Source organism: Neodiprion lecontei, chromosome 4, assembly GCF_021901455.1.
Source record: "Neodiprion lecontei isolate iyNeoLeco1 chromosome 4, iyNeoLeco1.1, whole genome shotgun sequence".
NCBI lineage: Eukaryota > Metazoa > Arthropoda > Insecta > Hymenoptera > Diprionidae > Neodiprion > Neodiprion lecontei.
The window spans coordinates 30,978,907-31,003,368 of NC_060263.1; the positions used below are offsets into that span (position 1 = coordinate 30,978,907).

Here is a 24,462-nt window from a genome sequence, read left to right on the forward strand (position 1 = left end):
CGCATCGATCTTCCAACAAAGATGTGGAAAAAGCTGCACCGTTATTCGAGCAACACTGCGGCGAGAATTTCATACAAGGCTAACTGATCGAGAACCAGAGGAATCTATATCCTGAATATCCGCACGCAGGAATCTTATAACACACACGATCCTTGGCCAGTAAAGGTAAATGATGACGATAATCTACAATTAGTCTAAAGAAACAGTTGCCTACAATTCTTCAAGATGAAAAATTATATCAGCCAATCGTTTCCTCGCTTCTCGTTTTCTCAGTCTGCACATAATTCGTCTAATATCGGCTGTACATCTTCGTGCAGCTTTTATATACTGTCGCGAAGTATCTCTGCCTTCCCTTATATGTACAAACGAAACGGTTCGCGCGATAAATTGCATTCAGGAAAGCAAACTCCCGGGATCGCTCTACGGCGATGAATTTACTATTCAGGTGGGATGCGCAGTACGTTTAATCCGTTACACGATTTATTCTGACGAGAGAAGCACCATGAGAAATATTTTTTTGCAAAACTCTTGGTGCAAAAATGCGAGCTGATTTAGTATTTACATAAAATTACTATTTTGCTATTGAACCCGGTAATTATACCTTAATCTGTAGAGCTTGTTTTTATAGAATGCATTCGTTCATCGAAAAATTCAAATGATAGTTCTCTTCCAAGAAGAGGAAAATGACATGACTCGACCAGCAGCTGTACAAATACTGTGGTTTAAGTTATACCCTTTAGCTTCCATATAATTGATCGTTCAACCCGCGATTATCCTGAAACAATCAGAAAGCGATAGTTTTACCGGTTTTACTCTCACTGTACGGGGATTTGTTGTGGGTATAGCCGGGAGCTGCAACGCAAATTGGCTAATATATAATATTATATACAGATCAGACGCGGAAACGGTCTAGTTTCGCGTGCAACGCGTGGTCCATCCCGAAGCCTAATTCTTATAGTCGACATCAGTTCTCAGGGCGTTAAGTGGGTGAGGATTGTCTTACAAACTTCGTGTGAGCTAGTACAGTTACACATATAATACAACGTCAACGCAAAACATTAGAGATCCGGTATTGGACAAAAAATTTGATTGCTTTCTCGCGCTGAATAGCGAGAATCGATCCTTTAGGTGTACGTGAAGGTAACTTCTGATCAATGTTGTGAGAATACCGTTGCTTCTCGTTTACTGCCAAAATTATTTTCTACAACAAAGCCACAACGATCCGCGGTGAACCAGGAAACGGAAAATAAAATAAAAAAACACCCCCTGTGCACCGAAAACTTTCCTTTACCAGATCTGTAAGGCATAGGTGTATGAAACAATTAAAGGGAAACCCGGCCCGATTAACTGATTAACCGTTTTATTTCATACTTATATATAATGTGTATAATTTTTTCACCTGCATCTGTCCATTAATTAATTCATTTCCGGGAAAATCCGAGTCTCGTTATAGCGGTTACACGCCGTCTGTACGTTGAAACTGAAATAAATGACTGTGAAAACTGTCCGGCATTAATTAAAATGCGATCTACGTAACGCCTCTCAAAAATTTCCGGCAATACATTCAAATGTATGTATCGGCAAATAAATATACGTATAAATCAGGGAGAAAAAAATCACCTTCTCTCGGATATACATGTACACTGCTATGCAGCGGCACGATTTGAGCGACTTTATAAATCGCGTTCATAGCGGCTCGTGCCACTTGCAGAATATACGGTGAAATAAATTTTCACCGATTAACTTCAACGTGTAGATTCGAGATTGGTATTCGGAAACATGTTAGAAGGCGCTGTTCGCTCTGCCCACTCGATAAACATCGTTTAACGCTTCAACATAGAGGTATATTGGAATTAGACTCGTGCATGTACGCGGTTTCAATTGCCTGAGCAGTTTGTGAAAAGAAACATTTTAAAGCTGGATATAATCAAGTTTCTAATTTGGCTAAAGTCTCCATCCTTCTCTCTATTATCCACAAAAAACACCGCGTGTGTTCTATTTTATTATAACGGAGAGAAGAGTTGTTAAATTTCATTGCTTCGTACCGACGAGAATATTCAACCCCCATGGGATACGAGCCTGCTTCAGGCCTCTGCCGATAGTAGATTTACGACCACACGTGTGCAGCTGAAAATTAAGTTAATTACAGGAACACGCGTGGCTCGATGACTCGCTGATAATTAGTTACAATTCGGTCGTTTCACGTACGGCACTGGATGTGTGTAGGTAACCGCAATGTATACCACAGCAAACGGAAATTAGCTCGCTTAAAGTCCCTCAAATTTCTCCTCGTAGATCATAACGATCTCGCGCGAATCTCATTCTCAAAGAGCCTGCAAACTTTTTCCCCGAGACGCATGAATTCTTTCCACGATACCGCGACCAGCCGGACACAGAGAATAAAGCAAGTGCGATTGATTTCAGCTCGCTGCAATGTGTCACAATCAGTGTATTCCACGGCGACATCGTCTTCGTTGCCCTCCAACCCCGGGGAAAGTCCTGAATGTGAATTTGTCGCGGAGCTCGGGACAGTTGAAAACGGAATCGCGTTGTTCGATAGTTTCGCTATAGGCCATAGGGATTCCTTACATGGCTCCACTGCCTATCCTGTCATCGGATTTCAGCGGAGTCCTGCTGCAGACTTCTGACAACCGTTTAGGGCCAGCAAAGTTCACATCTGACACGCTGATTTGTTGCCGGCTGACACCGATGGACATTTTCCCAGCTACTTTCGACCGCTTTCTACTGAATAAAGGTATATGTATTTACCATCCCTCTTCAGAGGTGCAACGCACTTGCGATAGACACGTGTCTTTTAAAAGGGTATTCCATGCTCCTGGCATGCACGGTGCACGAATCACGGATGATTTAATTACGTTGCGCCGTCGAATTGTTTTACATAAATGAAATTAGCCGAAAGATATCGAAAATTTTGAATCTTCTTCGCTCGGATCCGCGGTATTTCATATTGATTAGGCAACCATGGGTTGTGGTTGATATGATTGTTTTAAATTTATGACTTACGAAACTTCAATCGCTGATATCTAGACCCAAAATCAATTCGAGGTGTTACATATTTATGAAACAAAATGGCTGGTTTCTATGATCGTAACAGATTGTCACGGTATTTTTATGAGGAATCATATCACAAAATACCTCTGACATTATCCGTATTGCAGTATGATTCACATTAAGTGGAATGATTCACGTCGTTCCGTCAACGAATTATCATTGTCGTGTGAAATAATAAAAATTGCGATAGGTTTAGTATCTTTTAATTGTAGTTTAATTACTCTTGTATAACAGTATAATTATATTAACGTACCTACAAAAGCCATTTACTCATTTCCGACGGTAAAATTTCACTCTCGACGAAAGCTACGCGGCATGACCGCGAGCGTAATTGTTTTTGTTAATAAATTCAAAGCGCCAACAGTCTGGGTAAACGCGATACGAACACGGAATTATATCTGCTGCCAACGATTATTATAAACTATACGTTAATTAATGTTACGCTTATTAACATAGAGAGACCTACGTCAGGTACGATACCGTGCAGACACAAGAAAGTTCACTCTGGCCGGCCTGTTTAACCGTGGTCCGCAGTTCCTTTTCTTTTCTTCGACGAAAAAATGTCGTTCAATTTTATTCCACTATAATATGTATACTGATTTCAACAAAGTTATAACGACATGTACTTAAAGATCCCATTATACCAACTTGCGCAAAGTTTATATATATATATTCATTTTTCACCAGATTTAGAGAGGGATTGGGAAAACTCGGAAACATCTCGAAAATTCGAGCTTGACGGGAACTCATATTTTAGTCAAAATTACGAACGATCGCGTGTTATATAGACGAGTGGAATTTAGGACAACGATAAACATTCTCGCCTACGCGGCGTGCATTAGAGATAATAGAAACGGTCCAATCTTCTTCCTGCTTCACCGGCTTGATTAATCTTGCGGAACGCGGCTTATCCCTGCAGGCTGGGGCTTAACTTGGGTCAACCGGAAGTTGCGCGGGCCAACGAAAGCATCGCACACTCGTCGTGTATGCGTAACGACTAAAAGCGACCCACAGACAAGCACAAACCAGAGAAGAGAAGAGAAACAAGACAAGAGAAAACCTGAGTTTAACTTGCCGCCTTTTCAATTTGGATCATCAAACAAATTTTTAAACTCAAAGTATTCTGCTCGCGGCGTATTTTGGCTCTACACTAATTTGTTCGAGTTGATCTTTTCTCCCGCGACAGCCTCCATTGTTGCGTAACGGGTAGGCGTGTAAACAGACATAGACGATACATGTAGAACGACGGGAAATCGATCCGATTAGCTACAGGTCGAGTTATGCATGCATGTATCGGGATAAAAGCATGTAAATGCAAATTTTGTCGAAAGTGGATGGATCATCGATTTGATTAACAGATTCTGAATCACTCGATGGTGAATCGTGCCCGATCAATCGATCCAGTCTGACAATAGATGGTGATCAAGGCGCGGCAATAAAAGAGGAGATAATCAGTTACCAGAAGTCCGCAAGAGCAGTCATATAACAGCTTTAGGAAATCCCCAGATCTTACAATACGGAAGTGGGTTGCAAAAAAAATAGCCTTGATCGCAATTCATCCGCAAGTTTATAAATATCTTTCTCCGTTTATCTCGCTCTGTCCATTTCCAGGTGGCGGAAAATTAACTATACGGTTGCACAATCAATTGAAAACAACATACGATCGAATCGCACGGAAAGCCGATCCAGTCGCGCGATCCGAACAATAATTCGGGTAAATAATTCTATCCAAAGTTATAACGACGCACGCGAACTTATATACGGCTGACTCACCATGTGCTCCATCGCTTTCTCCTCCAGTTCGGCTCTGCTCCAATCTACACGGAAACTCAGAGGCTGCAATCGAGATTCCATCTCACGGAGCCACTTCCTCAGGCACTTGACCTCGTGCTCCAAGTCTGCAAGGTTCCAACAAATTTAGCATAAATTTGGCCAATAATACACGCTGATTAGTCGAATTAGTTGGTGATATTCTTTCAACAACCGATTATAAACTAGGCATTGAAATTGTGTGCTTTATAAAATATTTCGAATCATCTGAGTGTGGGAACGAAGGTGTTACTCTACTTTCACCCTGCCGAAGAGCCAACAATTGAAAATAACACAAGAATGAATAAAAAATTGCTGTAATTGACAACTTCGTCATCGAACGATTTTGAAATTTCATTTTGATATCATGTACAGATACATAGAATTACTAGTCAAATGGCCAATTTGCCGGTATATCCTGCAGAGATTGACAAAGTTTATTCAGCTAATATTACCAGTTCACTCGACACCTGTGACTGATGACGGATGAAATTAGGTATATTTGACAGGGTAGAGATAAGCTGCGGCTGAAACGAAATTTTTCAACTTGTTTGCTCAAACATTTAGTACAATTATTAATTATGTAGATCTTTTCAACGAGGATGAGATAATGTCTACCGATTTCAGATCAACAACGGCAAAAATTATTTCTCTTCAACCTCCGTCATCGTATTCAACTGAATTCTATCATCATTCTTTCCAGTCATTTAATGAAAGAGAAATGGAAACAAAGAAAACCTGATGACGTAAAATCATTTAAAGAATGGTAAAAAAAAATTTGAACTTAACGGAAAACGAACAAAGTTGCTACACAAAAATGTTCGCTGGATAAATTATTCACAATCAAGGAAGGTAGCATAATGATTTCAGATGATAATGTTGTACTGATAATTTGTTTATCCAAACGGTTGTATCGTATAGAGGTAGAACGTTTTCTCCAGCGAACGGTAACGTAGGAATTGGAACTAGTTTGTCCGGTGCTGATAATAATGGAATCTAGAAACCCACACTGTCGATATCGCAGGTTTCGTACTATGTATGTGTTAAACTCCGTTGTCTACAATACCGTTTTTAACGTCGTGAATGGAACTGGAATGGGACATTTGGTCAACTATTTACAAGGTTTACTCACTGTATATCAGCCGAAAGAAGTGCTAACGAACTGGAATTGTGGCTTGTGTGTGACGGAAAAGCAATTTTGTACGTTCCCCTGAGGCTCTGCTATTCCATTTCCTTAGGATATCGTGTATTATGATATATCGTGGACGATATTTTACCAAGAAACTAATTTGAACGAGTAAATTAGCTTTGAACCCATGCTGTGTGACGAGTTCGAAAACTCCAACTTGTTATCAATTTAAACCGTATAAACAATCTTTATAGCTTCACATTCAACTCTGAAATTCCATATTAACAGTTACCCATCATCTATCTGTAACTTGATGGATTTCGTTGAATTGATTTGTGAACGACACGAATATTCCCAGTATGCCAACCTGATTCACTTTTCGCTGGGAATCATTCGGAATATATCAAAATCTTTGTCTCACCTGCAGAAACATCCTGTTCGTCAGAAATAGATTGTTCCCCTGGTGCCATGATCTGCTCAACCAGTTCCCATTTGGTGTTGAGATGATCAACACGCCAGGCAACTTCATCCCTCAATGTTGGAGCTCTGGCTACCAGTTTTCCCGCTTGTTCGTTGAACAATCTTCTTCTGTACGCCTTGCGTCGCAGCTCCTCGGTGTGAGCCTGCCAATATATATCGGAATGTTATTCCAGTACACAGGAAGGCGTATAGTCGTTAACGAAACCAGTTTTGCTCCATTCATCACGTCACAGTTCTTATTGCACTATATTTTTTTTTTTAGCAATATCGCAACTGGGAAGAAAAAACCAATGAAGCCGACTCTGGACCAAGAACGAGGAGTGAATGAGTAGCTATTTTCGCTTCGGACATAGGATGAACGTAAGTCGAGATTCGATTCGTTTATTTTATTTTATCTTCTCCTTTACAGGTAATTAAGAAATGATTAGTCCCTAAGTTCCGACATACGTGCCGTTCCTCCGCCATCAAAAGAACTTACCGCGCGCAGACTTTTGTCCAGAACGTTCTCCTCCTTGGAGTAGACCATCTCCTGAATAGCTCCCAGCCACGCATACAATTCTGAGAATTGTCCACTCAGCTCCTTCAGACCCCATGAAAGAGTCGACACATCACCCTCGTCCCAAGCAAGTTCTCCGTTTGCTTCCTGTAAATGAAATAGAAAACGAACGTACACGTGTAGTTATCGTGCCGATGGTGATCGAATTGTTTCCAATGTTTATTTGTACGGAAAGTTGTGTCATCTCACCTTGCAACTGTCGATAAGATTCGTATCCATTATGTAATTATAATTTGACTGTATAGCTGCCCAGAAATCATCCTTGTTCTCATCTCGGCTTCCCCAAGAACGACGCCACTGTTCCTGCTCGGGATCCTTCCTAAAAATTCCGACAAACACGCATGAAATTAGAACACGGAGTATAATGAACCTTTTATTTTATAAGAGTACATTTCAAGTTATGAGCTAATCGGCGTCTCAATTCATGTGCCAGTTACCTTTTTTTGGTAAGGCTGTTATAAGGACGGTCAGTTCGAATCCTCACATGCTCAGGACTTTCTAGACTTCCGCTAGAAGGCTGCAGCGAAGACAACGAAAAACTCATTTTCATGGATGTTAAGAAACCTGTGAACCGAAGGCATAATATAAACACTCCATGCATACGGGTTGAATCAAGAATTGACATTTTCCGTAAAATGGATACGGTGATGGTGCTTAGTTTGCCACGTAGAGCGGTTTGTAAACCGCGTCGTTTGCAGAATGTGCACGTATCGTCAAGATAACAAGGCAAGTGCACGAAACAATGCTGTTTTATCGCGACTCACCGAACAGGGTAACTCACAAGTTCCCCTTAACAAGATACAAAGTAGTTATGCACACTTCTTCATAATATTCAGAACAATGTTGTTCTTGCATTATAGACTAGCCAACCATAGCAAGCACCATTCTAAAACACTTTTTTTTAAATGTTATTAAAATCCTTTTACATAGTCTTTACTTTCAAAACGTGGTGGAAACGTATACCAATGTGTTTGCAATATGCATATAAAGTGAATTACACAAGCGTGGAAATGATGTTCTGATATAATTACTGCGTCGAATGGGCAAGCATATAACACGCACACACGTGTATACCTATAATTCATGTGTCCACGCTCTCTTCTGCAGTGTATAATTCACCGAGTTTAATAATAATACTTAAAGCATATAGATTTGCAAAGCAATCATCGACTCACCGGTGCTTAGAGATATTAATTGTACAACGATCGGCCAACGGATTAGCAACCTGATTATAGGCTTGCTTAATTCGCGACTACAGAGATTGAATCCCGAGTATAAGTGCGGTGAAACTTCGTCACAAACGGGGTGACGATAAAATTCGAAAATCTTTATACTTATAATGACTGTCTATGCGAGTAAGAATGATTTGAAAATAATACAATTGTTAATTCGATTCGAGAATAATTAGACACAACCTTATTCAGTTGAAACTACTTCCTCATTTGGTCAAAAGTCGAAGAGGTGCTCAAGAATATACTGGAATGACTATGTTTATTTATGAAAAATTCCCTTTGTAATTTGTCATGATCTCTCATCCTTGAAAGTTTCAACTCGGCGCGGGTTTATGAACGTCTGCATATTGAAGCGAACAAAAGATACAATTCTCAGCCTACTTAGCAATAAGTCCATCTGATATGAGTTTCTAAAATCTATCTCCCTTCTGGATGACCGTGCGATAGCACGGCGCTTGACCTCAAATGTCGGTAACTGAAAATCAGTGCAGTTAACGCTGAAATTATTATCCAACGCGAACAGCACAGTTCCTCGATAACTGCCAACATATGACCCGCGTACGTGCAGATTCTTGTAGAGTCGGTAAAATTTACACTCTCTGCAAGGAATTGAATCCATTCGTTAAAGCCGCCGGCTATTAGTTACATCGATACTTCCACTCTCCGTTGGTTATGCAACTCAATCTCGGCATGTGGAAACTGGATACCCTGTCAAGTCGATAATTCATAAATCACTAATCCAGTTTCCGTGAGATTCGGTAAGCTTGGTAACCACTTGTAGTCGAGCGTTACAGCTGCAGAATGGCAAAGTCAAAAGACGATTACTCGTAAGCCTTTCAAAAAAATTTTGATACGCAAATTCCAACTTACTAATGAATTATAGTGAATTGCAACGCTAATGAACGCTGTAGCAAAAATGGGACGTAGATCCATCGGGTATTTAAATCCGATGTGTAAATCGTTTGCGCGAATTACTTAAAACCTCGTCAAGATCAGTTCAATTAGTAAAAACATGTACTCGTATGGCGAGATGTGAACTTTCGAAGTGAACGGATGGAGTTTCGTATTTGTTTGTGTTCGGCATCAATCCATCCAATGGGTCGAATCGTTTGTTCCAGAACAATGAACAACGATTATATTTTAACACAAGGCGAACGCGTGCTGCTCGAGTTGCTCATCGATGAATGAAAGAAGAATAAGAGATGCAGGAGATGGAGAGGACGAAGAAGTCGAAGATACGGAGAGAGAGGCCCTTTTCTCAACCCGGCATTATAAGATATATTGGGTAAAAGAAGTTGGCAAGAACACCGAGGTATCGAAGCCTCGCGACGTCTGTTAACCTGTAAGTTCCCACGGGCGTAACCATAAGATTAACAACGACGGTAAATTTTCGATTACCAAGACGTCGCGCGAGTATTACACAACCCAGCACGGAATCTGTCGAGAGATTCTGCAACCTTTATCTGTACGATTTTGTTTTTATCTCTGTAACAAATGAAACATCACACCCGTTGATTTTTCTAAATTAGCAATCCTGTTCACAGTACCAACAAAGAAAACGTGAGACTTGTGGCTCACGAAGTTTTGCTTCAAATCGCGCAAGAGGTTAGTCAGAAAGCGATAGGGTACAACAGAGATTAGGTATCAGGTACAGAAACGAGGTTGGCGATATTCAACATATCGGTATTGTAAGTACTTGGAAAAAATAACCATACACGAGGTCGAATTTTACCAGATTGAGAATTACGACGCTAGTTACTATTTTATAATTAGCAACCGTGAGTCCAGATTCATAACTACGACAAAAATTTACACAAAAGATTTGAAAAAAACAATGTTGTGTCTCGTAAACAGACACAAATAAAAAGTTGAGAAAACGATTTGTACAAACGGCAGAAAAACTCGACATCGAAGCTGGATGCATCGTGAACCAACCTCTGCTGATACACGCTACAAATGAGGCGAAGTTAATTGCTTTGTAAAAAGCTTCAAACGGCTAACGGTCAGGCTATACGCTTACGAATAGAAACGCATCCCTGTTTATATACTTTCTGTTACATACTTACAGAGAGATTCTAAAAATACATATCACCGCCATGAAGTCAAATAAAGCATATATTTAATCTCACTCAGATATAATTAATATCCATAGTTGTCACGTTTATTTTTAACTATCAGACGCAGGTGGCTCAAGATGAAGAAACATTTAATTTTCGATAAATGATGAAAAACGGAGAAATTTATATCTTCTCCATTCGCCGGATTAATATTCACGAATGAAAAACGAGCTAGCTACAGGCAATAAGTACCAGACGCAATCTGGACGTCACTGATGCCTGGCGGATATGCTTCGATGATGCAAGTAGTCAATCGCAAAGGTCATCGTTGCTCCGTAATCAGAGTAAACTCAGTCCCTAAACGCACTTGATAATCGAGGGAAAGATTTATCAAGCCTGGAAGTATTCGCCAATTGCATTTTGCATAGCGTATCCCGACAACTCTATAATCCAAGACCAAGAATAATTTAATGATATCTTCAGGAACGCCTGCAGTGAGACGATAAAATATTCGTAGGCTACACAATGAACTGCACTCTTCATTTATAGACCCGTAATTTCGAGCAATTCCAATAAAAGGCATCAAAGTCAAAGCAGTGATGTATTCTAAGAGCACTGTAATCAGGATGATACTCACTGGCTCCTACTGGCGACATCGTGTCGTCGAGTACCGTGTCGGAGTGATAGTGATGATCAGGGTCCAAATAAGGTCCGTTCCGATGTCGCAACTTCTTCAACTTTTTAGCCGAAGATGGAGCAGGTTTGTCAGAGGAAAGTGGCGGGTCGTCGAGCTTTTTGATTAAAGTTGCTCCGCGCGTTCGGTACTTGGAATACGAAGATGGAGGCTGGAGTCCAGTGTTACTCGAACGCCAGTTTCTCCGCTCCGTAGTCGATTCGGCGCATCGTCGACACCAAGACGGCTTGCCCTGGTGACGATTGTGCGTCCTGTCGCGCCTGACTAGCTTGCTGCTGCGATCATTCAAGTTACACGATTGTGAGCCAGCTGTAACCAGCGTGCCCGAGTCTCGAGCTCGAGACCCTTTGGTACAACCCTTTCTGTCCCAAATTCATATCACAGTAACGTACCTAAATCTTGATTCAACAGTACTGCCTTCGTTAGGTCGATGGACCAGTGTCAGCGAAATGTTGACAGGCCAATGGGAGTGCTGGGATTGCAATCTATGCTGATTATGCCGACGTTGCTGGTGCTGCAGATGATGAGAATGGTGACGATTGAGGAGGTGGTGGTGATGATGATGGTGATGGTGATGGTGGTGATGGGTTAAAACTTGCGAACGAAGGTGCGGGTCTGGGATTAGGTGAAGCCGCCGTTTTGCGGCGTTACTGTTGTCTTGCCATCTCTCCGTCACTCCGCGGGAACGCTCGGCACGAGCTCCCGTGCTTTCCTGAAACACAAAAGAAAACCATTATCGAGCGATTGTTGGACCAGATGATTACTCGGGCGGTGATGTTTGATTTCGAAACGGTACGATACAGGCGGGACAGACACAGACTCGACTTGACTGTCGTAAATGGTGGAAGTGGGTTTGCAAGTAAGTTTGCCGGGTCTTTTCGGGGCATTGCGCCTGCAGTAATGCATTGCGAGAGAGTAGGTAGGATTATATTTAGGTGAGCCAGTGGACAAGTCAGCGGCCAGAAACAGACGCTTTATTATGGGATTGTAAATAAAGCAATCGTAGATCCAGCATTTCTCGCACCAGCTATACGGTACATGTCCTCGTCTTAACTCGCATACTTCACTCGTTCGTCTCCAGCCGCCGCTGCTGACCGTAAATAGATACCACGATGCATTCAGTCGAAATAGCAACACCTCCTCGTCTCTTCATCTCCCGGCCTTGCTCCCTCGGCTATGTCGAACCCGCTTTTCCATTTAATGTACATATGTGCCTGCATACGACTACATTATTAAATATTTCCGACAATTCGAACATGCCGAACCCATTAACAAGTCTGTATGATGAGAAGGCGGGCGTTTCTCATAAAACAGTCAGGGTTCAAACTACTGCAGTTGAAAACCGATAAATCTCCAAAGTTGCTGTTCATTTCCCGTGTCCAGCATTCGAGAATAAATCGATCGAACAACACATTGAAACACAACTCCTGCGAGTCGGACCGACTGCAGAGTGAGAAATGTGAATGTTACCAATTTTCCATACGAGCTGAACACCTTAGTTACGAAGCGTGTAAAATAGACCACGAAAAATACCATCATCTAAGACTCTGCATCACTCCGCCAAGGGATTAGTAGAACCGTATAACAGAATAACAAGCCGATGAGGTGTGGGTAGATAATTAGAAAGAAGCGATCGAAGTGAAGACCCGAAAGTGCTCGGAGATAGATGCCACGTGGCCACGTGGTAGTTTGGCGAATAAAGCGATGACTAAACCCAATGGAAATTCGGAGTTCAATTCCAGACGATGATTGTGCCTCCCCCAGAGTGCACGACGGTATAACAGTGTTTATTTTGTTACGATAATGAGGAGGAGCAGCAGCAGCAGCAGCAGCAGCAGCAGCACTTGCCAAAGTACAGTACACCGCTTCCGGGGTGTAAGGTGAGTTGGGTGTCTATTTTCACGATATATTTTTCCCCTGTGTAAACAGTGACGCATATGCCTATATGCCCACGGAAGTTTACATGCAAGTGGAGGGGAGGATAAAATGGGAAGAGCACCTCTTAGGACCAGTTAGGAAACTATACTCACCGCATTGTAATTCATGATTTAATCGGAATGGGCTGGGCCTAGCATGTCCACCGTCACTATCGCCCTGCTGCAGTTCCGTCTGCCTTCTCTAGGTACGTACAAACACGACGTAACGACGTTCGATGTAATATATATATATATTACATTAAACACAGACGATGCAGAACAGGCGAACAAAATGCGCGTGCGATTATCGAACTTTGCACGTGTGCTACAGACTAGACAGTATCCTCACAGTTTAATTGATCGTCCTCAAAAATCGTCACTCTTCACTTGACATTGGGCAAGAATCGACACGTCCTTTGTAGGACCCGGTGTAAGTACTTGTGATCAGATGGGTTATAGTACGGCCTCGTATGTTCGATTCCGAATGGCGGTCTACGTGCATGGCAAGAAATACAGGTGGGTATTATTTGTATGGTTGTTTACACGGTTGGCGTCACCGCCAGAACGCCACCAACGTATAAACGAATGTATGTACATATATTCCACATGTTACGACACAAATGTCTCAATTTCTCGCCATGGTGTAAAGAGAGGCGTCGTCGTCGTCGTTTCACTCAGGATAAATAATCGCGCATATATCAAATGGTGCTTGCAACCGCGCGCGATGTGGGTTATATACTTTTACCCGCACTTACGTGTATCGATGGACCGACATTACTGTACCAGATCACTTCCCAACCATTATACGTGCGTGATTTATTTTTAGCCGAGGCGCTCTATCTATCGGACTGCACGGGCACATACGTGAACCTGATAGTTATCTGGAATAAATAAAACTTAATACCTTCCGGTTTTTTTTACTTCGTTCATCACCGCTCCTCCCACACGGGGATTCGGGTAAGCCACGCTACGAGGATACGTCCGTTAATTATTATCAAGGCTTTATCTCGTCGTTAATTAACCTGACAACGACCGCCGCGCTGCGTGGCGCAGGTTCAACGCGCTAGTATATAATATACAATTTGAGAGAACCGATGGACGGTGCGCCAGCTCACTAAACTCAAGGATATCGATGCATGAACGTAGTACGAACCTATCCGAGATACGAAAGAGCCGGAGAACGCGGTCCGATTGTTTAATGAACACGCTAAGCACCGTAAGCTGCTGTTTCTGCTGCTGCTGCTGCACCTTTCCTATACTAGGCCAACGTGTCTTTGCTGCAGGGGTACTGAACCCGCGGGCGCATCGTGTAAACTCGCACCGTTTGCCGCTTACCCTTGGCTAGCTAACGATTCGTACACGCGGTGTTACACACTGAGCCGTAATACCGGACTACGCGAAAGGTTTACTACTTGCGTATCTACGTGTACGTTGTATGCATGTAACGATGTGCGCACAGTTCCAAAATTATACGCCAACGAAGCTTAGGGTCAAACGGTTGTATGACGCCATGATCAAAGCGACACACTTTCCTACCTCCCGGTAAAATGAAGACGCGCCGATGACGGAGAGAAGAGGTTTGGCTTCGGGCCACCGAATCCTGTACCGATCACCGAACGATGGAGTGAACTTGGTAAGTTACTAATCGGAAAATGAGAGGCGAAAAATTTATCAACCGGTCGTGGAGAGTTATTGGATGCAGAAAGTTTTGTTGATGAACTATTAAACGGCGAGATCCACTGCTGGTAGTTACAAAGAGATGTGATCTCTCTCGACAAGCGCGCACCCAAGAACTGCCTCTTATACGCCCGCCTCAGATATAAAATCAGCTCAAGACTCAAGGCACCAAAGACTCGGGACTAGTTTACCTATGGCATAGGCCTACTGTTTACTTTGCCACACATTTACAGATGGGTTTCACGCTGTTTACGCTCTAGCTCTAGACGCACCGTTGCTCAACTCGATACACCATTTAAATACTACGTTTTACTTATTCTTTTTCTCTCTTTAACTCGCATATTATGTATTTTATTTCCATTTCAATCGATCAATCGATTAGACCGCACACGTTTCTATAACCCATGTTCAATCAGTTTTCACTGATCTTCGCGCGCGTGCCCGTGTAATCGATAGCCTCTCGATCGATACAGGGATAAAACTATTTCTAGCGTGAAATTTCAGTGTCGTTTCTTCAGATTACCAAAGTACAAGTAAATTTCTTTTTACTACGAATTTTGTGCATCACACGCGTCTCTTATCGTACAAAAACTACGGAAACGCGTTACTCGTGGTCGTAAAGTGTAGAGCACGATATTCTCCGAGGAGTGACGTTATCGCACCAGTCCATGCAAAGGTAAGCGGCATTTGTACATTCCAGGGAGAAGACGCGCCTCGTCTGATTTCAAACTGACTGGAACTACTGACACGCATGATCCAATTAGTTGCACAACTCTTACCCCGAGTCATTATCACTCGTTAATAGTGAGAAATCATTGGTAGTGAATTGAAATCGTCATTAGCTGTGTACTCAAGTATTTTCACCGCTACCTAAATCTCGAGACGGCGTGCGTGAATTTATATGTCGTCATTTCTCATATCACTATATTATGTATACGCAGCATTGTACAATATACCTTGTACGAGAGAAGAGATAACGTTGCGTCAATATATCTCGCGCAGATCCGTTAGACGATTTCGAAAAGTCCGGATAAACGATGAATATTTATAGATAATTACCATGAAAAAAATGTCACCACATCTCACGGCGAATCAAGCGAAAGTTCACACAAGGAAGAATATCATGTATAATCGATGGCCGTATACTTCTTGGACGGTGAACAAATTGTTGTGAAAATTTATCAATTTATGAAATAATGAATGGATGCTGCTGTGAACTATTCAATAACTATTTAGTTTCGTAATATTATCGTTTAGTGCACACGGGGAATTGTTTTAACGGATTACAGACTCCAGATGACTGGTTCTGGGATTGCGCAACGACGTTAAGTGAACCGCGTCTCGCACCGGCAATGTACTTTGTTTAACAAACTTTGAGTATTCAGTCCTTTCGTTGCAGCAGCAACGAGCGCGGCTTCAAGCTGCAGTGCGCATGCATGCAAGACGACTCTGACTATCATCGAGTCGCGGGACGCCGGCGTCGACGCGCTATGGCGTCGTTTCACAAACAGACCAAAAACAATGTGGTTGGAAAAATTTGAAAGGAAGTGCGGGCGCTATTCTCGTCACTCCGTGTGCTCCGAAATTCCGGCGACTGTTCCTACGACATGGAGAGAGTGAGAAAGATGGAAAAAAACATCATACACACACAAGCGCGCGGCCAAAGAGACATCTTGAAGTACAAAAGTCGACCCGCCAACCATAGCAGACATACTTCAGCTGCCTCGTCCCTTTCCCGCGCTCAAAATAAACCCCAAAAGTATCGCAAAAATTTATTCTCGTTGTTACTTCTCATTATACATAAATAAGATATGTGTTACCCAAAGGTCGATAATCGACAAGTATGGATTTGGCTGGTCATTTTTTTAACGATTAATACACCGAACTTTATGATACGGTACGGTTTGCGAATTAATTTAATTCGCTCTTAAAATCGTTAGATTTTTGAGGTATGATCGGCTAATAACGCTTTAAAATTTACGTTTTGACAGACATAAATATAATTTCAAGTCCAACCAGGGGCGTGGTAACATCAATTACGGCAACCTACTTATATGCGTTAGAAGTTGTACTCAATGCACATTTACACTAGGTTAAGTAAGTTTGAACACGGAAAACATTGATGGGCAGTTTGGCATGCAAGGTTAACGGTCGTTAAATTCAATTTACACCAGCAATCGTGTAATATCTACTCAGCATACACCGAAACTGTTCCTTCCATACGTTGCTCGATGAGACAACTCAATTTTCCATATTTTTACACTATGTATCCTCGTCTTTCGGCAAACCAATGTCATATCTCAGCCATAGCCTTGAAACGTAATGAATGTCTGTAGCTCAAAAATGCGTAACATAAAAACCCGACTGAATGTGAATTGAAAATGTGTCGTATTCATAGAGCATTACCAGAGTGAATGTATAGCGATAATTGTAACTTCAAACTTTGCTCAACAAGTACTTAATACGTCTTTGGTAAGTTTTGGAAACGTTGCAGTCAGCGGCAAGCAAACGATACGAGAATCGGGTTCGTTATCCTCTAATAAGAAGGGTAATTAAGAAATAAGAAAATATGAAAGTACTCGAACAATGATTGCAATTATTTTAACGATGCTGAAGTCATAAATTTGATGATCCATGTGATGCTTAGTAATAAAGAGCCACTGATAAGGTCATTGACAATTAAATGTTTCGTACTTCAACTTACTGAAGACACGAGTAGGTGATTCTAATGCACGGCACTGATTGTACTCGACTCATTATCAACGATCTTTATGTGTACTGTAGAGTGCCTATATATCTTATTAATAGCTAGGCGGCTGAATTCAATGCAATTTATAAACTATACTAAGGTTAAAAATATTTGTGTTAATAATTTCACATACCCAGGCTTGTCGAAAAAAATGATAAGCACCGATCAGAAAAATCAAGAATTAAAAATCACCCGCACCGTATAATTAGTTGTAAGTTTATTGCAGTTTATATCCATCCAATATTTCAGACAGAACACGCTAATAACCATTGCACGATAATTTTTGCTGATACAAAAACTCACGCTTGCACTGTTAATTACTTGCGGAAAAAATTTAATACACATTAATGATATTCGCAACTTGAGAAGATATCCGGTAGACATCAAGCTGCTTGACACGCGGAAAATACTGTATACACTTTGCTATTTTTTGGCAACTAACGCTCCCACGACTATAATCTGCGGGGAAAATTTTGCTGGTGAAATATCAAGAGCCTACAGATTAGATATGAAGCTGATATCTCTAACGGAACACCTATTCCGTATTAATTGTCGTTACGTGGTCGACTAGCTCTGTAGTCGACGTACATGGAATAATGCCATCTTAGCTACGATTTACAGCGTAAACTATACAATTATGTCTTAACGCGGATCTAGTTAACGATTATCCAAGCAAAAAAAAAAAATAAAAAAAAACTGGCGCGGAGTGTTTACCGAAGAAACGTGAGCATTTACCACTAGATATACCCGTTCATGTCTCAGTGCTTAGAAACTTGTTTAAAAAAAATTGTTACCATCTCGTATAACCTGATTATGGGCTTCACTTAAAGTTCATCGAATTATCTAATATTCTGTTGTGTTTTTACATCTATCACGGCTTCAAGTTCTTCACTCATAAAGTGGCGAAATAAGTCGTCGATAATTACGGGGCATTTTGGTACGAACTATAAAGTTATTAATCGGCTTATGTATCGATTTAATCTGTTTTGGATATCCTAGCCTGGAGTGTTAAGAAGCCTTGACATTAAGAAATAATTGCCAAGGAACACTAGCTTGCTGCTATTTCACGGGCGAATAGCCGCAATCATTGCAAATTTGCAATTCAAATTATTAATTGTACGCGAAATAGAAGATCTAAATAAATTCTAAGTAGGAGAGAGCAAGGATTGTTGATATAGTTTTGTTTTCCTTTTTACTCTTATATTCTAATTTTGCCCCGCAGCGCGGAGTAAAAACTAAACTAGGCCATCAGATCGTCATACGTACCCGAAGACAGTTTTTCAGCAGTGCAAATATCGTATACAACTCCTCTACGAGTGCCGTGATAACGAACTCTATACCTTATCATCAATAAATGAAAAAGCAAGATCAAAACTGAAATTTAAATAAAGCTTACCAATCAGGATTTTGATTCGCGTAGCTTTGCGTTGCAAACCACTAACCATACACCGTATAATAGCAAGCATTATAGCACAGCAGTGTGCTTTCGAAACATCGTAATAATCCCTGCCATGGATTAAAAATGCATAGATAAACAAAGCGACGTTCAAGCACATTCCAAAGTCCAAAAGTGGATATAGTATTAGCAGAGCCATGTCAAAAATGCCCGGGGGTATGTTATAGTATAATTAGATGCTCATTGGGTGCTAATTACATCTATGCAAATACATTTAATTTTTTTTTTTTTTTTTTGAGTCAACAAAGGCACACGAACTTTCTCTGATCGGGTAAAAAGTTAAGGTAACTCGATTGTTTGACGCAGCATCCCTTGGATGACCTACTGATCGATAGATGCTACGGTTTATATAGCGAACCAATCGAAGCATGGAATGTCAGAGAAACGGGTCGGCAGAATGAATTTGTAATTGGCAATTCGAAATTTATTACGAATGGAAGTAAAAAACTGGTTTGAAATAAACTCGCGGTTGATTGACGGATAAACTTTCGAACGGTATGCCACTGCATCGTAAAACGCAGTACGTTAATCGTCCTCCTAATCAATGCTATAGTGTAAGAGCAAACGAATCATATACTGTTAAACAATTTCCCACATGCTTCAACAGTCCAGCGGACAATGTGCTCGTTAAAAAAACAACCGCTTCTAAATACACATCAATTGTGGTTATGAGAAACCGTTAGCAACAGCATTCGATCTCGCAATATATGGTATAATAAATGTGCATAAGAAGTTAAATGATAAACTAATGATACGTATCAGGATATCTCTGCAGCTCGTGCGCGGACTCATATGCATATACATATTACTATGTGTATGCAAATACAAACATCGCGTGTAAAACGTCGTACATCCGAAGGGACGAACTCCAAAAGTTTGCCTCGTGGGCGTCCGAGGAAAACGAACGACTCAGAAAGTCGAAGAAAGGCATCCTCGCCGTTCATTTAGCCAGCGGTCGTAGGCGTCAAGTGTGCTTTCGTTCAACATAAGAATGCAGGCAATGCGATTTAGGTGGAAACTACCGGGTGTGGACAGTACCGCTATAATCTGTACCGGCTGCCAGAGTGCGTACTATTTTTCTGTATTTCATCCCGGGAAGGCTACCTACTCATGGTATACTCTTGGTCCGTGAGAATTAACGGTAGCGCTACGCCATAGAGTCATGAAATCGGATACAAGAAGTAAGTCGACGACATTTCCAAATGCTTCCCACATTATGTATCTAAGTTTGAACTGAGATTTTTGCAATTGAGCGAATTGGATTGCACAAGACACCATCAGCTGATAGATTCTCATAACAGGATACCATGACCCTACACATTTGGAAATTCGAAAGAAGATTAAACTGGATGATCGAGTTGAAGAAATAGGACGCGGATTCAAGACCACGATCAAGTTTCGATCAGGATAGAAAAAATTGTCGTAAAAAGTTAGCGTATGTTGCAAAAAGGTGGTGGGAGGGGCTAATTTATTCAAATTAAAAATCAGACGCGTCCTGTTCAATGGGTAGAAAATACGACCGCAGTTTTTTTCGGTATCGAATATGATCCCAGACGTGCCCCATACCCGGCGAAACGATCTACAAGGAAAGGCTTAAAGTAATAGTTCCGCTATCGCATACACCAATCTCCGATCTCGTCGATCCGCTTTCTTCGATCGATATACCGCAGCTTCGCTGATCTTGAACGGATATGTCCGCGGGTATGAAACAAGGTTGAGAGTGGAAAGAAAAGAAAAAAACATTTTGCCGGCAAATTGCCGTAAATTGTAATAGACTAGTACCTATAATGTGGTATTATTTAGCTGTTAACGAAGCTTTATCGTCCAGCTATATCGCGTTGCGTTGCATGCCCGTGCAGCCCATTAAACAAACTGTTTGATCCTTGAAAAAATCATAATTGCTTCGGCAGGACATCAGGAACTGTAGCTGCAGTTGCTCGCCACGGGGCGGTAAAAGCACGCCAGCCGTGCCTCCTTTCGTGACATTATGTTATCACCCTCGGGGACGAAGCCGTTCCTATAAATTTCAACCCTCGGATAAATAGAGACGGAGATAACAAAAAGGCTCGCAGCGTTCGCGGAGAACTTGTTTTTTTTTTTTTTTTATTCTTCCGTACGCTTCTGCACCGGAAGAAATACGACGAGAATGCGTGAAGCCGTCACGTGTCACGTGACACGAACACCCCCGATGACGCACCTTCGTCAACATCGGCATTGTGCCTTGACATGCTCGCATTTTTGGTAATGTAAAGAGATTTTGTGCAGCGAATTGAAATCGTAGGAACAATATCGATGACAATTTTACAGAGACTAAGGTCGAACACTTCAACCAATAGAACTGTTATCTGTATTCAGTAGAGACGTTCAGGTACTTTTTTCAAAAACCTTGTCGCTGAACGCCTACAGATTTTTCCATCGACGTGAAAATTTTTCTTAATCAAAATCCCTGATCGGTTTAACAAATACATAATCCTCCCAAAGTGTCGACTAATGATCGCATTGCGAAAACCAATGTCTATAACTAATTGTAGACTAAATATACTGTCACATGATGATTTGGCCTTCAACACCGATCTTAGGCCGTGTAACTATAGGCACACATACGGTGACGTAAGCTGTGTGAATGATTTCATCGCGTGGCAATTTTTAACGGACGAAACTCAATCAGGCCCACTTGAAACGAATTGAAAGATTAAATTCATAGGACAACGGAACGTATTGTATTATATACACTGTCCAACGAAATTCTGGTAGTATACGCAATACGAAATCAGTCGCATTCGATTAGCAGATTCCTCCTCGTTTCGAGGAGTTAAAAAAAAAAAAAAAAAAATGAATAACTAACTAAAAATACGTGCATCTACCTGAAAACCAGAACTTTTTGTATTACTTAATTATGTGGAATTTTTTTCTTTCATTTCAACACTCACTTAGACTCGACATGCGCACGGTGCGTAAAACAAGCAACCTAATTCCTGTTACGAAATGAATCACTGTATACGTATGCCACCGGAAAAACGAATGTTGAATCATCGCATCTCGTTCACCGACGACGAGTGCCAGGTATATTTCTTCTACACGATTTAAACGTTAATTAAAAATATACGTATAATTTATTTACATAGCTGGAGTTATACGAACAGATCGTTAACGTACCAAGATACGGAAGGCTTCTTAATCGATAGACCAGAGAATTCGCCGGGAGGGATTAATCACTCGTACACCTCTGCATCGTGAACCTTTCTCCCTTCTTTAACCAATCACCGATCCACACACGACACACACAGAAGCTTGCTGTAGAATCTGTGCAGAGCTCATAAGTACGACGTATTTATTTTCCTAGTTTTCTCCGCACACTTATCACACCTAAATAGTAGGTAGCAGAAATTATATCTGTAGGCTCGGCGCCGAATGACGGTTGAATTTGAACATGCTGCCTCAGCCTCGCGGATCACTTGACCCGTTGAGCCTCCTCCGCTTAGCACCCGCGATCAAGTTCCTCTTTCTCTCACTCCCTCTCTCTCTCTCTCTCTCTCTCTTTGTATTCTTCGCTCTCTCGCCGTCGAGAAGCGAGAAGTCAGCTCTACGCGTTGGGAATAAAGTTCTCTCAAGCTGCAACTCCTTCGCGTGTCCCGATAACGCTGATATTCTACTCACATTTCGGGCAAAATTCAACTTGGCAAGAGTATAATTTGCACAGAAGAGAGAAAAGGAACCGTGTCGTGAAATGGCCTGTGTAAATGAACCCTGTATCCCGCAACCTGCAGCAGTGAAACGACATCTCTTAAAAAGCGACGTCCTTTGTACTTAATAATCGATAGCGTCAGAGATCGGCCCATTGATACCAGTGCAGCGGGTAAAACGGGAGAAACATAACGGATGGAAGGCTTGAATCAAATCGAGTAATTGACCCGTGGTCACAATTACTCACATCGCGCGTACGTGCCCAAAGAATAAAAGTGCAGGCATACGTGCACCGTGACGGCAGCAGTAACGCGGTAATAACAACGCGGGACGTAATGAAGCGGATTTATCAACGCTGGAGGGACGGTGTTCATCAAGAGATTTCTTTACCGTGAGACGAGCGAAGACCAGACGACGGGACAAACTCCGGAGTTGCAATGGTTCGAGAAAGCAAGCCGGTTTACAAGCTCTGTTCACGCGACGAGTCGGTTGATAGAAGAAGAGGGACTGTACGTCAGGACGAAATTCACTTTGTTATACCTACTGGAAATCGCATGACTCGATGATAGGAAAGTGCGACTGCCGAAGGAAATTGAAAGACGTGAATACACGCTTCCACCTCTTTTTTTTTTTACCGAAGGTAAGATGGGAATAGATCTTTACGATTTGAGATTTCAAACAGAGAAGGCATATTCTCACGCACGAAAGCACGCGGCGTCTATTCTTAGCGTTGCGTGTTACTCTTTCAGAACGTACTTGATGTCAATGGCACCCGATGTCGTAAAGGCGTAGTGTCCAAGTCTGTTTCGTAACACGTACGATTGGATTTATACGTCATGTATACACGAGGCACGGTGTGGCGAGTAAGCCAAAGAATTCTGACAAGTATTTGTAGTAACGATACATCGAACCTCGTCGATGATCGGCGGAACGAGACATTCACACGATCGTCAATGAAGATTGAACAAGCTTTTGCTAGCAACAATTGAAAAATCTGCGTATGAATTTCTACATCTGCTACACCTTACCGCCTCATTTTCTGCAAGTTGCGCTAGGAGAATAATTCCAGTCACGAACAACAGCTACGAATCCCAGAGAACCTCGGTGAGATAAACGAATTAATTCACATACATGCGATTCGAACAAATTGCCCGTGAAATACCACACACACTACTGTACCCTGGAAGATGTGATCTCCGGCAAGAGTGAAAGCCGAAAGACACAAATAAAACGTATAAGGGCAAATGTAAATTGAATTGTTCGATGGCGAATCGATGATACAGAGAAATTCGTATAGACTAGCCCGTAGAAAGCACAATGGAAATGGCGTAAATAAATCTTTTCAAAGGTCCCGATCAATAGCGAAGCCGAAACTGACGTCATAAAATAAGGAACATAAAAAGATCATTGGTGCGAACTATTTCGCATCGTTAGAGAACGGAATCTGCTGTTCCATGAATCCTCTGTTACACACGTCGGGATCTTACTGCTTTGTATCCAGCAGTCCATTGGAGATACTTTCTTACTTTCCATCTTTCAATTTGTTTATGGTCTAATTTATCATTGGCCACGGTTCAGCTGTGTGAGTGAATCCGTTTCTGTGCTCGGCTTCATCGATACGCTGCAGCACAATTCCACACTTGCGCACCCTCGATTCGGTAAATGAAAGCAACCCACACATATCGGGTCGTCGATCTTCTAAATTTGTTTTTTACCACAGGAAGTGAACTCCGACTCGCAACGTGGTGATAATTATATATCCACCCACATAAACTTAAACTAAGCATAAATTCTGAGCTTCGGTAAAATGACTTTTTGAGTTACATTTATGCTGTTAGTTTGCTGGGTAAAGCACGTGCCACCGCATCATGTTCTTAGTAAAATATTAGATTACTCAAATGCCTGAGTTGTTCTTCCCCTTTCGCGTTGCGTGTGAGCGGCTAATACTCGC

The 24,462-nt window shown here is 41.6% G+C and overlaps 1 protein-coding gene across 1 annotated transcript in view; it reads right to left on the reverse strand.

The window, feature by feature from the left end:
• Nucleotides 1–21,055, reverse strand: part of LOC107225470 — a 124,943-nt gene extending 103,888 nt beyond the window's left edge. Inside the window, exons 1-9 of the mRNA XM_046737971.1 lie at nucleotides 21,025–21,055; nucleotides 19,947–20,140; nucleotides 11,422–11,741; nucleotides 10,973–11,301; nucleotides 7,484–7,610; nucleotides 7,236–7,365; nucleotides 6,969–7,133; nucleotides 6,432–6,633; nucleotides 4,846–4,970 (exon numbers count right to left, since the gene is read on the reverse strand). Of these exons, the coding sequence (XP_046593927.1) occupies nucleotides 4,846–4,970; nucleotides 6,432–6,633; nucleotides 6,969–7,133; nucleotides 7,236–7,365; nucleotides 7,484–7,610; nucleotides 10,973–11,301; nucleotides 11,422–11,741; nucleotides 19,947–20,140; nucleotides 21,025–21,055 (1,623 nt within the window). The remainder of the gene's footprint in view (nucleotides 1–4,845; nucleotides 4,971–6,431; nucleotides 6,634–6,968; nucleotides 7,134–7,235; nucleotides 7,366–7,483; nucleotides 7,611–10,972; nucleotides 11,302–11,421; nucleotides 11,742–19,946; nucleotides 20,141–21,024) is intronic.
• Nucleotides 21,056–24,462: the final 3,407 nt, after the last annotated feature.